Source organism: Mustela erminea, chromosome 11, assembly GCF_009829155.1.
Source record: "Mustela erminea isolate mMusErm1 chromosome 11, mMusErm1.Pri, whole genome shotgun sequence".
NCBI lineage: Eukaryota > Metazoa > Chordata > Mammalia > Carnivora > Mustelidae > Mustela > Mustela erminea.
Window position 1 is genome coordinate 41,162,192 of NC_045624.1, and position 16,086 is coordinate 41,178,277.

A 16,086-nucleotide genomic window follows, 5' to 3' on the forward strand; every position below is an offset into this window, starting at 1 on the left:
CCATAAATACCTGCTGGGCGGATGGAGGTCAGCCCTAGCAGTCCCCACGATTCAGAATCTGTCAAGGGCATTCTGCGGGTGGACGGGGCCCACACAGGGGCCTGCAGCCCCGGGATGGAGGCCTGTGAGGGTCAGCGAGGGCGTGGCAGGGATGTCCTGGGTCCTGGTGCTAACCACCACCCTCTCTGGCTACAGATGAGCCATTGTCAGTCTGTCGGCTTCTCGCCGCTATCCCTTCTGGAAAGAGGGAAAAGCTTCCTCTCCCCACTCCACCCCAGCAGCTGGAGGAGATTGGAGATGGGCAGTAGGATCTGTGGCATCGCTGGAGGGGCCAGCAACACTTACTGCTGAAGGAGAGGCAGCGACCCTGAACATCTTAAGTGGCCTCTGCTGAGTCCCCGGCACCGCACGGTCCCAGCGCCATGCTCTGCTGGGCTTTGCACCTCCACTAGCCCAACTCGAGGTGAGGAGGGAAAAAATCAATAGGCAACCGTGTTCTGTAAACTGTGCACGTTGAGATTTAGAACCACAGGCCTGCCTGCCCCCTGGAGAGAGCCCTAGTTTAAGAACTGGATGACCCAGATCTCAGGGCCACCTGTGTCACTCCGCCGTGGGGGCACGGAGCCCTCTGTTTTTCTAAATGTGTCTCCTCAGGTATATAGTGACAGAAGTGGGATTTTCCCCTTCTGCTGTGGAGGGTCGTCTTCCCATCTACTGATCCCCAAACAAGGTAGGACACAGGTGATTAGCCCTACTTCAGACCCTCCTGTGGCTCCCCGTGTGCCCTAGCCCCTGCCCGAAAAACCCGCCAGCCACCTGCCTGTTCGGTCCGCCCTTCACACTTGCTCACCTGTGTGAGCACGGGGCGTTTCTGGGAGCCTCTCCCGATCCCCTGGACCCAGGCAGCCCCTGGCTCGGGAAGAACTGGCCCAGCCCCTTCCAGGGCAGCCGGAGATCCCGTTAGAACCAGAGCGACAGCTGGGTGCGGGCCTGACCCCATGTGGTCACCGGAAGACCTTGGGGCAAATCATTCAGTCTTACAGAGCTCCGTTTTCTCATCTACGGAGACGCCCCTCTGGCTATAGGGCGAGGACTGGAGACCCGAACAGAGGCCCCTGATGCCATTTTAGGCATTCGGGAAACGGCGTTTGCTGCGGCCACTTGCCCACGGTTGTCCAGGTAGAAGTGGAACGTGTGCGACTTGCAGATACAATTTGTTCAACAGCATTTAAAAACATTTTCGCTTATCTGTCCATATTTAAAAGTCAGGAAATTGCACATTAAAATCTAGTATTTGCATCTTTTGAGAGACTGGGAGATTTGTCCCCACGAGGCCCTCCAGCCTCCATGGCAGCAAGGCCCCGATGAGCCAGCCGCTCCCCGAGACAGGTGCATGGACTTGTAGCTGGCACAGCCCGGCCTGCTGCCTCTTGTGGGTCCCGCCAGGCCTGGCCTGTGTTCAGTTAATGGGGCATTGCAGTAAATCCTACAGCCACCCAGTGACTGGCTGAAGGAAGGAAAAACTGCTCCCATTTTAGAGATTAAGGAACTGAGGCTGAGAAGCTGCAGTGGCTTGAACACGGGTCTCCCTCCAATGGCACATCACCCTCCAACAGCCTTGCCACCCCGACCTGGAGCAGGGTTTCCCACCTTGTGCCTTCAGCCGGCTGTGAGCTCCTGAGAGGGGCCCCATCAGCTCAGCATGGATTCTCCCCCTGGACTTGCAAGGACTACAAACAGGCAGGCCTGGGTCCCTGGGGCTGTGCTTCTCACTGATGTGTATCTGGCATGTGGCACAGTGCCTGGCACGTGGGAACATTTCTAACAATTTCTCAGTGGATAGAGGGACTAGGAGAGCCTTGTGATCCTACATACATATAACATGCTATTTTTTTTCTTAAAAAAAGGCAAGGTGGAATTATTTCTATATGGACTGAGAAGCGACAGCCATGGGCAACAGAGGTAAAGACTAGATACCTCCCAGTTTGGCTTAGTTTCCAGCCTATGGGGAAACAGACACTGGCTGCCAGCTATAGTAACCATTTATAGTCCTAAACATAAAACCCAGAGAAATCAGATTTAGATCACATTTTTAAATAGTATCTTTAAAAAGAGAGCTTATTGTCCACAAATGAGAGCTTAATGTCCATAAAATACTTTTAATCCAGTATGTATGTGTAACTTAAAAGCCCCATGTCTCAGTGTCACTCACATAAATACAATTCCTGTGTGTTTATAAACATGTGAGGTATACTAGAGAGAAAAAAAAATACGACATGCACATTTATAGAAAAACTATGTACTGATGAAATTCTATTTTAAGATCAAAACCCCACTAATATCAGACATTCCAAATGAGTGAAAACCGGCTGTGAATCTACCTGTACGAGTGACAGGTACCCCTTCCATAATTTACCCACAGCCACAGGGGAAATGCCAGCAAAAGAACATTCAAAATGAGAATCTGCTCAAAATGTCCACAGAACATTTCCACGCGCGCAATTTCTACCACTGAAAGCAAATGCTTTGTGTATGAATTGAGCAAATCTGAAGTTTTCACTCAATGAACAATGGGCTCTCCACAAACTTGGCAGAGGATGGAACTGTGGAGACGGGATTAAGAGGACAAAGGACAGAAATACCCCATTTGCAGCGTTGGCTCCAGACAGGATTTCTCCTCTCCTCCCAACACCCTAAACTCCCATTTCCGTCTGGGCAGCGGTCCATTCCTGATCTAAACATGAAACAGGAACCAGGGCATTTTGAAATGAATGGCAAAGAGCTAAGAAATGTGCAGAAACACAGAATTGCTTCGAGGATGCTGGCAAAGGAAATTTGCAAATGCCTGTGATTAGGGAAAAAGGAGGTTTCAGTAAGATGCAGACAAAATCCAGGTTTTGCAGAGGGAGGGTACCTTCTGGAGCTGAGTGGAGGGCATCTCAGCAACAATGGCCTTCCAGCATCCCCGGGGCCCCTTCCACTTGCGGATGTTGGGCAGGATAGGCTGGTTTAACTCCGCACAGAACTGCAAAGACAGAGCAACAAGTCGGTGTGTGTTCCTGCCCAAAGCTCCTAATAGCTGGTGGCCACAGGAGGGGCCAGGAAGTGCCTGACCCAGACTCATCGGCCTTATTTAAAGATTTTCGGACTTTCTCTGTGTTCTTAGGGATTGTGAAGACCCAGAGGACTCAAAAGCCTCACAAATTAAAAAAGCAAACTATAAAATATACAATTATCACCTGGCGGGCTCTTAGTTCATAGAAATCAATTCTTTCTGTAGCATTCTCGCACAACTTGCACAAAACTAGCGGTCAGAATCCTTTTTAACCTTGTAAAACCAGTGGCTTCAAGGTCTTCAAGGGGGAGAGGGGGATGTGAGAGGGGGTCCAGGTGGGTATCAAATGGGGAGGGAGGAAGGAAGAGGAATTCAGTGTCTTTTCTCACCGGAGGCCTGCTTAGAGGTGGAAAAACAGACCCCCAGCTTCACCCCAAACTACCATACTGTTCACTTTGACTCTCTTGGGAGAAGGAAGCCTACTACCATGGCTACTGCACCGCACATGTGTTCGCAGGGTCTGCTTCTTTTTGCTTATGCGTGTTCCACCAAAATGGCGGACCTGTGAAGCCACTGGGTCACCAAGGCCGAGGAAAACTGCCCAGGCCAAGTCAATAGGGAGTCAAGAAACAATGAGGAGTTAAGAAGCTATTTCAAAACATGGGGATCTGTTCCTCCAACTCTCTCCTCAAACGCAGCCCACACTCAGGAGGATTGTTCTTTTGAGGGGTCCCCACAATGTGTCAGTTTTTGAGGTGCTCCAACATCTGGCTCTGCCCCTTCCTGGTGACCCCATCTGTCTGTCCATTTGCTTCTTGCACCTCGGAGCAATGCCAGCCCCCTCTTTCTCTCTCTGCCCAGCCCTCACCACTCTCTCCTCTAGGAGCTGCCCTTAACTAGTCTTACTTAACTCCTCAGTTTTAGCTTAAACCTCCGTCCCCCACATCTGGGTCTGCAGCTTGGCTTTCTCTCCTGAGACTTGAAGGGTAGTTTAACAGCCCCTTTCACGTTTCCACCTGAAGGTCTCCACGAACCACAAACCCAGCAGGTCGCAAAGAGATGAGCCCATCCCCCCTCTCCTGGTCCTATTCCCATCTCAGGTCCTGTCATGTCCATCCCTGCAGCTACTCAGACTCTTCCCTCCCCTCCCGGGTCCCCTCCCTCACTGGGCCTGGCCCACCTGTTCTACTGTCACACGTGTCCTGAGCTCCCTCTCTCTGTTCTCTAGTCCCACGGCTGTGGCCCGTTTCAGAGCCCCATCTTCTCTCGCCTAGGTCAGCAGCATAGCTGCCTGACCTCCCTCCATCTGTCCCTGGGGAAGCTGTGATGGCCATGCTCACATGCTACCCCTCTGGTTCTTCAAGTGTGGCCTGGAGCCCACAAGCTTCAGCCTTACCTGGGAACTTGTTAGAAATCCTCTGGCCCCATCCTAGACCTACAGGATCAGAACTGCGAGGGAGGCCCACCGATCTGTTTTTAACAAGCTCTCCAGGTGATTCTGATGCCCGCCAAGGCGGGAGAGCCACGGCGGCTGCCCTGCCCCGACTTCAGAGGCATCCGCCCCCCACCCCCGCATGCAGCGCAGAGGCGGGGGCAAACAGCTGTCAGCCATCAGTCCTGCAGAAACAGTTCCACCGCACGGCGCTGCGTTCCTGGCCCTTCCTGGGAGGGCCCTCACCTGGTTTATGCCTCAGGTGGGAAAAGGGGGCACCCCTCCCTGGACAAGGGAAGATGTATGACAGGAGGCCTACTCTAGAGACACGCTGTTCTCGGGGTTCTGTGCCGAGAGGTAGGCAATTAAGTGTCTGTCTTTTCCTGACCACAGGTAACATAAGAGCAGGGACTGTTCCCAAGCCCCCTTTATCAAGCTCACCTGGCACAGAGCATGGCGCCCAGGGCATGCTCTGGGCATCTGAGCATCTGCTGGTGAACCAGGGAACCCCAGGGAGGCCAGCACACCTCAAACCCGGGTATGACAAACACGTCTCCTTGCAGCTCCTTATCTAAATAATCGCCTCAATTTGAACCTGATTCTGAGTTTGCCTGAGAGGTATTCTCTTTGGGGTTTGGTCATCGGGGCTTTTATCGGGGCTGAGTGGCTGTGGCCAGCGCTGTTCTTAATGGGGCCTTCATCGCAGATGGGTCCCCTTGGCCAGATGGTCCTGGCTGGAAGCCATCCTTGGATGGGAAATGAAGCCCTTTGGAAAATGCAGCCGGAATGTATCGACGATGACTTCAGGGATCCAGCAAGGAAATGCACTCCATAAAGGGTCTGATTTCCTGCTGGGGAATCATTTGCTTGCTGAGTGATCACCAGAGCCGAATCCGAGAATCATTAAAAAGGAGAGCAGCTCCTAATGCCCGGCTGGTGCTTCGCCCCTCCCCATGCGGGGAGTCCCGCACATCTGGCTGCTCCCTGATCTCCCAGGAAGCAGCTGGGGGAAGGGGCTCCATTTTTCAAAAGCACCATAAGATGATTAGCCAACCAGCCAGATTAGAGAGCCCCAGTCCTTGGGGGACCCCATCACGCTGGAAAGAGCTACCTGTAGGTGCTACACATCCCACGTTTCCTAACCCTCACAGGACCTTCCGACACCTGAAGACACGAGGAGCTCCAGTTGATACTGCAAACGCCAGCCACCGGCTCTATGTAAACATTTTGCGCTCCGGGCAACGCCCTTCTGATCAGAAAGGTTAGAATGTGAAGACGTAGCACGGTGCTTCCCATTCTCCGAGATGATGGCCTTTGGGGCCTCGAGTCTGCTAATCAAAGTGGGATCCTCAGGTTCGGCTGGGAACTCATTAAACAGGCAAGTTCTCAGGCCCCGCCCCAACCGACTGAATTAGAAACTCTGGGCTGGGGCCAGGTGATCTGCATTTTAACAGACCCTGCAGGGGACTCTGACACAATTTAAAGCTACTGTTCTTGGAAAGACATTCTCCTTTCGTTTTCTACCTAAAAGCCTTTCTTTAGCAGTTATACTCCTAAGAGATTTAAGGAACCGTAATTCCTGAACCTTAAGGGCCACCTCTACTTCGTACATCTGAAGCCTTGATCTTGATAACCTCTCTCAGCCCACACGGTCAGATGACCCCCCTCTCTGTCCCCTTCTTCAGTAGTTCTTATGTTATCAGACACACTTCATAGTTGAAGGAACCGGGAAAAAGTTGTTGACGGCTGGAAGCCTTCTCTGCCCATCTACATGATCAGTGCCAGGTGAGCCGGAGGACTGTCCTCTATTCCTAGGGCGAAGAAAACAGTTGCCAGTTTGTTAACTTTGTCGATGGCACTCCTGGTTTGCAGCAAAACTGAGGAGCACCTTAAAGATTCTTGCTACTCAGAGGAGAAAAAGATTAAAAAAAAAAAAAGATTCTTTCAACTTGGAGCGTGGTCCACGGATGGGCAGCATTGACCTCAGCTGGGAGTCTGTTAGAAATGCCAAGTCTCAGGCTCACTTCAGACCTCCTGCACCGAAATAGGCCTTTTCACGGGATCCTGGAGTGATTTACAAGTTCGGCAAATGTGAGAAGCCTGCTCAGAGCCTTCTTGTTTTGTATACCCCAGCCCTATTAGCCCCCACCACTGGCCCCCCTGAGGCCGACAGCCTACCCATGACTCCCAAGTGAAGGGCAGCACAGAAATGCTAAACCGAAATGTGAGTTTATATTCGAGATTACACAGTGGGTAAGTGTGAGGGGACGGTCCGAACCGAGGTCTGCCTCCTGCTGCCCTACCTCCTGGCTGGACAGGTGAAATAGTGGAGGTAGGACAGATGCCCCGTGGAGGCCGGTCACCTTAGCGAAGCCTTACATCCTTTCTCCTAAAAATATCTCAGGAAAACAAAAGCATCCTCTGAGAGCCCTCTATCTGAACTCTGCCTGAAACTGTTTTATGTAGAACAGTTGGTTCTCAAATTTTCTGCTTTGCCCACAGAGCAGAAGGCAGAGATAATACTCTCCTAAGTAAAAGAGGCTCACCAGGCCAGAAAGGGTGGAAATGGGGAGATGTGTATGATGGGGAAGAATTCTCCCAGGTAACTGACCTGCATAACCCGAAACAAGCCCTCTCAAATGTGTTTCTAAAATTCTGGGGTTCAGCCTATGCCCTGTCTCCATCAAAATCACACTGGTTCCTGTTTTTAAAACCACAGGTTTGCGAACCTCATTCTTTGCCGACTCGGAATCACTGAGGTTAGGGCCAGTCTGGGCAGTTCTCATGAGTTCCCCTGAGCAACTCTAAAGTTCGAGCCACCTGGATGGCTCAGTCCTTAAGCATCTGCCTTCAGCTCACGTCATGATCCCAGGGTCCTGGGATCCACCCTCACATCGGGCTCCCTGCTCAGCTCAGCAGGAAGCCTGCTTCTCCCTCTCCCACTTCCCCTGCTTGTGTTCCCTCTCTGGCTGTCTCTGTCAAATAAATAAATAAAATCTTTAAAAAAAAGTTTCAGAAGCTCAGACAAGGCTCGACAATTGCTGATTTTGAACTCAGCCTTCATATTTTTCATACCTGTGGTCTAGAAAGACGGTTTTGACTCTTCAAAACAAGCATAGCATGTTGGCTGTCCCCACACACTCGTAAAGCCTCTGACTGTGGCTCTTGTCAGATGATCCTGGGAGATAACATGAAGGGAGCCCACCCGCGGCAAGGTGCAGGAAGGCAAGCAGTAGATACCGGCCCAAAGAATGAATGAATCAAAGGGCTATCTCCCGAGCATCCCAGGGACCGCTTTTCTCTCCCAGGATAAGTCACAAGAATGACCATGGGCTGGACTTGTTTTCTAGCCGCAAACCAGATGGGGTGATATCACCATTCTGTAGCCCCCGCCCCATAACCAGCAGGTCCAGTCGGCAGTGCACTTGATCATCAACTCCACACCCACCCTATCCTCTGGCGTGGCAACAGGGGGCCTCAACGTCAGACAGATAACTCCAATCTACAAGACGCCCGAGGCACTGGCATTTAGGCACGTCAAGTCCTAAAAGAAAAGAGTCCTTCAGCCCTGCTTTAGATGTGCCGCGGCTTGGGTCTGCCCCGGACCATCTCCTGCCCGCTCATCTCCACAGTGACAGAAGGGTTCCGAGCCTTGAGACCAACTGTGTTTTGTTTGTAGACCTCCAGACTTCTTTTTTTCTTTCCTTCTATTCCCTCCCCATCCTCACTTATCTGGTCCTGAGTGAGAAACAGGAATAGGAAAGGCATTCCAGTGTCACTCGGTGGCCTGTCCAGCCACCGCCACGCTCCGGGATCCCTCCATTGTCCCTGTCCGGTTATGTCAGAAGGAAACCTGCGGTTCTGTGAGCTAGGCATAAAGATGTGTTGTAGTTGGGACCACCCAGTTAGCCCAAGATGAAGTACCAGGAGTGCTGGCAGGCATTTCAAAGGCCAGCTCTAAACGGCCACCCTGATCCTGCTTCCGGGATGGTGGGGAAAGGGTGTTTTCGCTCAGAACCCTCTGGGTCAAATTTCCAGATAAACTTGCTTTGCCTTGAGTTCCTTGTTTTGTTTGCTTTTCAGAGTGTGGAGGTCACTTCTCCTTGACATGATTTTCCCATTTTCCCTGCACTCAGCAGCGGCCATTGAAAACGCAGCATACAATGGATAAAACAGCACAGGTAAGCTCTCCTTTAAAGAGATACACTGCCATCATCAAATACAAATGTCCCTGTTTTAGACTGTGTGAGGTCAAGAGACTGAACTTTCATTTGAATACTATAGAAACTGGAGCAAATGACAGAGACATTTTTGTAAGGTTAATAGTAAACAAGGGCTTATTATTTGCCAGGATCTTCAAGGGTGGAAATGTTAGGGACAATAATAGAAGCCAGTACATCTACCGGTATTGCTGAAGGATCACATTTAAAGTGAAACCAAGGATTGGTTAAGGTCATTAAAAAATGTCAGTCTACTCTAAGTGAAAACACCAATGCAAAAGCAAATTACCTATGAATTACCAAACTCTGTTTGGCCTTCTAAGTATAACAAGTCTATTAGAAAGTTTTCCTGGGATACTTAGACCTTAAGATGTTGATGTTTTAAAGGCCTATGGGGGCAGCAGTGTCCTCAGTTCCACCGCTTGGTTGAACTAGGAGCTAAGTGCCTTCATGGTTCTTCGAGATCTGAGCGGCCCCTGGCATGCCTCTCTGCAGAGCAGGGGCTCACACACAGCATGCAACAGGACATAAAGCAAAAGCAAAAAGTCTTTAAACCCTCTTTCTGTCTCAGTCTGCCCAGAAGAAAAAAAGTTTTCTCATTGGCTTATTCCACAGAGCCAGGACCATTATAGAAGAAAGAAGCCCTGTCTTAGGGCAGTGCAAACACAGGTACATATCCGGGTGCAATGTGGGACAGAGAGCGATGCTGGGGGCGGGGAGGACTCCAGGGCACAGAGCCCCTCTCTAAATACAGCTACACACTGCCTATCATGTCCTTTCCTAGAGGGCCACGAGTCCGCGGAGCTCGAGAGAAGCAGGTCATTCTCTCTGCTCCTGGGGGCTCACTGAGCAACTACAGTTTTCCATTATTGAAAGAAAGAACTGGGCTTGTTTCCTCCTACTTTTGCAAGTTTCCTCAGGGCCCCCTTCCTGGGCTGGAAGAAGAGGAGGAACTCTGGGACCCTGGGTCTTGGTCTCCCCACCTATAAAGTACTGGGATGAGAGGAGATGACCCAGCCCAAAGACATTTCGGGCTCCAAAACTGTATGATTCTAGAACTCTGGGAGGAAGGGGAGGGAAGGGGGGAGGGGGGACGGGTGAGGGCAGTGTAAAGATGGGAGCGGGAATACAAGATTCTCACAAAGACTAGAACTTTCTCCCTCTTTCTCTGGGATAATCCCTGCATGAACTCTGCGAAAAAGCTGCCTGCATTGACAGGACATCAGGTGAACTTTCCATAGGCTGCCCCCCCCCCCCCCCCGGAACAGGGAGAGTGGATTCCCCTCTTCCCAAAATGGCATCGGCTTCCCTTCACATCCCCTAAGCCCCCCTCAAAGACCCCTCGCTAAACTGCCCCGACTAAGAGCATAGTTTTAATAGGTAGTAATTCTAATAGGTTAGGTTTGGCTACATCCAACAACAGTAGGAAACACAGGTGGCCAATAATCTACAAGCAGGTCAGCTTCTGAATCCTGTATAAAAAACAGACCCAGAGGGAAGGATTGGGGAGGGCAGAGAACCAACATTTATTAAGTGCCAATTATTTGGCAAGTACTTTTCACAGATTATCACATTTAATCCTAATGACAACGCTGGGAGGCAGGTAATAATACTCTCATGTGACCCACGAGGAAAGCGGCCACGGAAAAGAAACACGGCAAGGTCACTCACTGCCAGCAAGCGGGCCCGGCGGGGCAAGAACCCAGGCATGGGCAGCTCGAAGGCCAAAAGGCACAGACGAGGAAAAGTTGAGAAAACCCAAACCTGTGGGTGGAGGGGTGGGGGGACTAGACCCTGCGCAGTCTCCACAGTGCTGCTGGAGCTCATTGTCACTGCCCCAGGGGGCCCGGGGACGTGGGGACACAGCAGTTCTGGAAAGTTCCGCGTGTCAGACCACCGCCTTCCTGCTGGTGGGCACCGGGGTCTGGCAAGACTAGCTGGTTCTGTAACTTACCTCAAGCACTCAGGGCTTCTTCGTAAGGCACCCCTGCTCTAAAGCTCGGACCCCATCTTCCATCACCCGTGGAGGGCGGCCATGGCCTTATAGCCCCTTTGTCCCCCAGGGGCGGTGCGACGGGGGAGGGGCGCTTCGACATCAGCTCCAAGAACAGGCGCTTTCCGTGGGGGCCCGAGCGGAATTCTGGGTGACTGTTCATCCTTGTTTAAACGTTCTTATCATGCCGAGGAGGATAAAGAGCAAACAAAGAGACGTTTCCTCAGCCTCCACAACCAGCTAATCATTAGCTGCTTTTACAGAGTCAGGCGAAGGGACGCCCACATGCACTCCTGTCAACAGAACGCCGCGGGTCTGGTAGCCTCTCTTCTGTGCTCCCCAAAGTTACTTATCACTTGTTTCCTGAACAAGATGGTTAAAAATATGCAGAAGTCGGGGGGATGGGGGAGGGGGATGCTTTTCAAGGGCCGTTGAGACATTTTTCTGCAGGGGGAATGGTAAGATGGAGAACGGGGTAGGGGGAGGATTCCTGGAGGTGGAAGCTGGGTTGGGAAGGGAGGGACCCGCCCCCGCACTGCCCTCCCCACTGTCCTCATCAGCGCTCACTGCTGCCCTCCAGGGCTGCTTCCAAAGGTTTTTTTTTTTTTTTTTTTCCTTCTCCAAAGGTCTTTGGATGTGAAGACTGTGATAGTTTTGTGGTTTCTCTTCTCTAAATCGAGGCTTATGTCAGGATATAAAGGAACACAAGCTCATTATAGGAGAACCTGTAAAGCAGAGAACCACACAAGGCCACCATGTGACGGTGAGCACCGCTAACCTTTTGTGGATTTCCTTGCAGGCTGTTTCCTATGGATTTCGTCAATACGTCTGTCTGTTCCTACAGACACATGCGGCTCTGTGTTCTGTTCTTCCCACTTACTGTGGGAAGCTATATACTGTGCCATGCTATTAGAAACCTTTCTAAATCCCCTCCATGGGACGTCTCACATGCTATTATACATGTGATGTGGCGTGCCATCCTACGGTGCTGGAGGTTTCTTTGGTTGGAAGAAATTTCTGCTCTTTTGAGGCTCATTTTGTTTCACTATAAACATCCTAAAACCACCTAACGAGGTAGCCGTAAGACCAGTTCTACCCTCACCTGCTCAAAGTGATTTTATCCACAGTTTAAATAGAAATCCTCAGTAAGTTGGTGTTTACAATGATAACATCTTCAGCTCTGAAAATAATTCAGGAGGTCTTTGCTTATTTAAATATACATACCGGTGATAAATGGACAGCAGCACAGGGCCTAGAGTGTGAATGACCACAGACATTAAGCTTAAGCCCCAGGAATGTACAATCAGAGAGGAAGTGACACTTGCTTTTTTTAACTCCTTGATATAAGAGATAGGAATCTTCAAAAATAGTTCAGTTTCTTTCACCTACGGATAAATAAATTTCACCTTTATTTTTTCCCTTTAGCTTTGTTGTTTTTTTTTTTTTTAAAGATTTTATTTATTTATTTGACAGACAGAGATTCCAAGTAAGCAGAGAGGCAGGCAGAGAGAAAGAGAGGAGGAAGCAGGCTCCCTGCAGAGCAGAGAGCCCGATGTGGGGCTCGATTCCAGGACCCTGGGATCATGACCTGAGCCGAAGGCAGAGGCTTTAACCCACTGAGCCACCTAGGTGCCCCTGTTTTGTTTGTTTGTTTGTTTGTTTAAGATTTTATTTATTTATTTGACACAGAGAGAGATCACAAGTAGGCAGAGAGGCAGGGTGAAGCAGACTCCCCACCGAGCAGAGAGCCCAATGCGGGGCTCGATCCCAAGACCCTCAGATCATGACCGCCAAGTCAAAGGCAGAGGCTTTAACCCACTGAGCCACCCAGGCGCCCCTAGCTTTGCTTTTTTAATAAAATGTCTCTTTAGAGAATTTGTCCTGCTGTCCATCTATCTGTGAGGACCCTCAGGTGTCCTGCCAGGCCACAATGCAATGGAATGTCTACCCCACTCTGGTGCCTTAAAGCTGTAATGCCTAAGTGCGGTCATGTTTAAGGATGAAACAGAGTTAATTGTGCAAAGAGGAGAGGAGAGCAACCCGGGCAGTGGAACAGCATATGTAAAGGGCCTGAGGTGGGACAGACATGGAGGATTTGTAGGACAGAAAGGTCACTGTGGCTACAGCACTGGTGGTGAGGTGCAGAATGGCGAAATGAGCTTAAAGGAATGTCCGAGGCCTGGCTTGCAGAACTGCCTGACCTGCAAGGACTCTGTTCCTTAAGAGCAATCCTAAAATCAATGAAGGGCATGAATAACAGATCTGCATTTTTAAAAGGCCTTTGAGCTGCAATGTAGAATGCAGGCTGGAGAAGGGCCAGATCAGTTAGGTAGCGCAGTAAGATATGAGGGTGGTTGACTAAAGGGAGAGCAGTGGACAAGTTTGGGAGATAATCATGAAACAAGCATAACCTGGCTCCCAAGAAATGAAAACAGGTACTCAAATCAGTACTAGGATGGGGATGTTCACAGCAGCACCCTTTACAACAGCCCGAAGATAAAAAGCACCCACATGTCCATCAAGCAATGAATGATACACCAAGTGTGCTACATCCACAGAATGCAATGGTAGTGACCCCCAACAAGGCATGACATTTAATCCCTGTCTTCCAGGGATGAGCCTCAAAAATATTATACTGAGTGAAAAGGCCAGACACAAAGGTCCTCATGTTGTATGATTCCATTTATATGCAATGCCCAGAATAGGCAAATCCACAGAGACAGAAAGCAGACTGGCAGTTGCCAGGGGCCAGGGGAAGGGAGAGGGAGGAGTGACTTGTAATGGGGTACTGGGTTTCTTTTTTGAAGATCAAAATGTCTTGGAACAAGACAGAGTTGATGGCTGCCTGACACTGTGGACATGCTAAATGCCACCAGATGACATGCTTCCTCGTGAGCTCTGAACTGGTTAATTCTTTGGGATGTGAATTTTATGTAGAAAATAATGACAGTGCCTTGGACAATGGATTGGCTGTTGAAAGTAAAGCAGAGACATCACTCTGTTCAACCACAAACACCAGGAGCGAACCAGGGTGAGGGCCGTCCCAGAGCCCTTTGCCTGGCAAGGATCAGGGCTCAGTGCCAGACCTGGGGAGGCCACCTTGCAATGGGGGTGACTCCAGGGTTCTTGGCACATTACGGGGCACCTAGAAGAGGAGCATAGCACCCGGTAATTCATGGAATAGAGGCTCTCCGAAGCTCAAAAAAGACCGTTTTAGGGCAAATAAAATAAATACTTTGTCCCAAATTAGGCATTAAACATGTGAGTAATGATTGAAGCTAATTATTCCAAGTGGAAGCTGGTCTGAAAATAGCAATGAGTTTTGGAGGATTTGTGGCTATTTTAGGAGAGAGTAGGAAAGCTTAGGGGCAGAGTGAAGCACCCCACGTTGGAGCAGAGACACTGGGATGGTCACACCATGGTTTGCTCTGAAGATGCCATTTCACAGATCCTAATATTTTCACATCACCTGAGAGACATATCAGTGATGAGGCTGGCAGCACAGATTTCATTCGTCCCTTCCTGATGAAATGCTGAACCAAAATTTCGATAGCAAATGTGATCCATACATGTTACAACGTTTCACTTATAAGCAAAAGGCATCTGTCCCAAGCTTGTAAGGTAACAATCACATTTCCTAAGACAAGCCATGCTGGTGTAGCCAACGACGGCTCTTCCTTTCTAGAATCTCCTTCCCTTTTTGATATTTTCAGGGGAACAGGCTCAAAGATTAGGAAAGATGGGTACAGATCAGGAAAAGAGTGTCTCTAGACCCCCCAAAACCATCCTACAGTACAATTTATTAGCAAGAGTATTTTTTACTTCTGAGATTTCAGATATGGCAACAGAAGGGGTGGGGACAGGGGAAAGGGAAGATGGGAGGAGCGAAAAAGCCAAGACAAGAGAGTCGGAGACCATTATTTAGGTACTTAAATCCGAAGAAAACAATCCAAAAAGAAGCAGAACAAAGCCACGGTTTACATTAGCTCCTCATCCCTATCCTCCTACGAGAACACCTACATCTTTCTAGCCCCAGAGATAGATTTTTCTCAGTCCCTAATGACTGACAACTCGTTCACTCCTAGACTCAGTCTCGGCTGCAAAGCTCCCAGACCTTCCCCGTGTGTTCCTGTGAAGAAGACAGAGTTATTTAGGAACCGTCACATTAAACAAAATTAGTTCTTATGGACCCTCAGGGAAATTGCTCTGGTAGCCATTTTTCTTATAAAATGCCAGCCTTCAGCTATTCTAAACAGCGTTTATGCAAGCTGCCGTCCTCAGCAGCGATAATCATAAAAATAAAGACTTCAAAGCTGTGGGTGAAAGTATTACTGATTCATGACTTACTTTATTTTGATTTGCATTATGCCAAATCCTACACTTTCAAGCCTTCATATTTCCTAAATTATTTCAGGGCAAACCCCATATATTTGATTGTTCTTTTCTGCGTGGGCAGCAAGGGATGGAGAGACGGGCGATTTGTCACACCGCAGGCCATTTCTGGCAGCAAGAACTCTAGGCTGCGGTTCGTGAAACAGCATCCTCATTTTGGAGAATGTCCTGAGGCTCATCACTTCTCAGTTTTCTGTGCTAATGGGAGAAATGGAAAGCCAAGTCCCCGAACTATCTTTTAGTCAACCTCCCCTCCTGTTACACTTTTGGCCAGAGGCACTTAAAAGAGCCTAGCTACCGGGGCTCCTGGGTGGCTCAGTGGGTTGAGCCGCTGCCTTCGGCTCGGGTCATGATCTCAGGGTCCTGGGATCGAGTCCCACGTTGGGCTCTCTGCTCAGCAGGGAGCCTGCTTCCTCCTCTCTCTCTCTCTCTCTCTCTGCCTGCCTCTCTGCCTATTTGTGATCTCTGTCAAATAAATAATAAAATCTTTAAAAAAAAAAAAAGAGCCTAGCTACCTGAGGTTAGCTTGATAGGCTCTCCAGCTCTTTACAAATGCCTGGGAGTGGGTGGAGTAAAAGCAAACAGGGCGGAGAGAAGTGGTACACAAATCCAGTGGCCTACCAGGCAAGGACCAAGCCAGGGACGCCAGAACAGTGTCCTGCAGGGCACCAAAAGACGTCCACATTCATGAGCTGTAACCAAAGCAGCTCACTGCAAGCCAAACATGACGGCTGGCTCTTTGTACACGTGGCTTGATGAGACTCACACCGTGGTTGTAACAATGAAGAGTGTGGCCTGGAGGGGATAAGATGGCCCAGAGGGCAAGGGGCTAAGCCAGGACCCAAATCCCCGTCTATGTGACCCCACTATGCCCTTCAGCTTCCTGCTGATGCAAGAACCAAGAGAGGTGTTGCATGATCCCTCCTGCATCTTAGAAGGGTTATCTGGTAACACTATAAATGAAGGACGGAAACAAAATTCAACTACGGAGACC

At 49.8% G+C, this 16,086-nt stretch overlaps 1 protein-coding gene across 1 annotated transcript in view; it reads right to left on the reverse strand.

Moving 5' to 3' along the window:
* The window catches only part of EEPD1 (endonuclease/exonuclease/phosphatase family domain containing 1), a 107,931-nt gene that overhangs the window by 9,905 nt on the left and 81,940 nt on the right, over positions 1 to 16,086 (reverse strand). Inside the window, 1 exon segment of the mRNA XM_032304995.1 lies at positions 2,915 to 3,025. Within this exon segment, the coding sequence (XP_032160886.1) occupies positions 2,915 to 3,025 (111 nt within the window).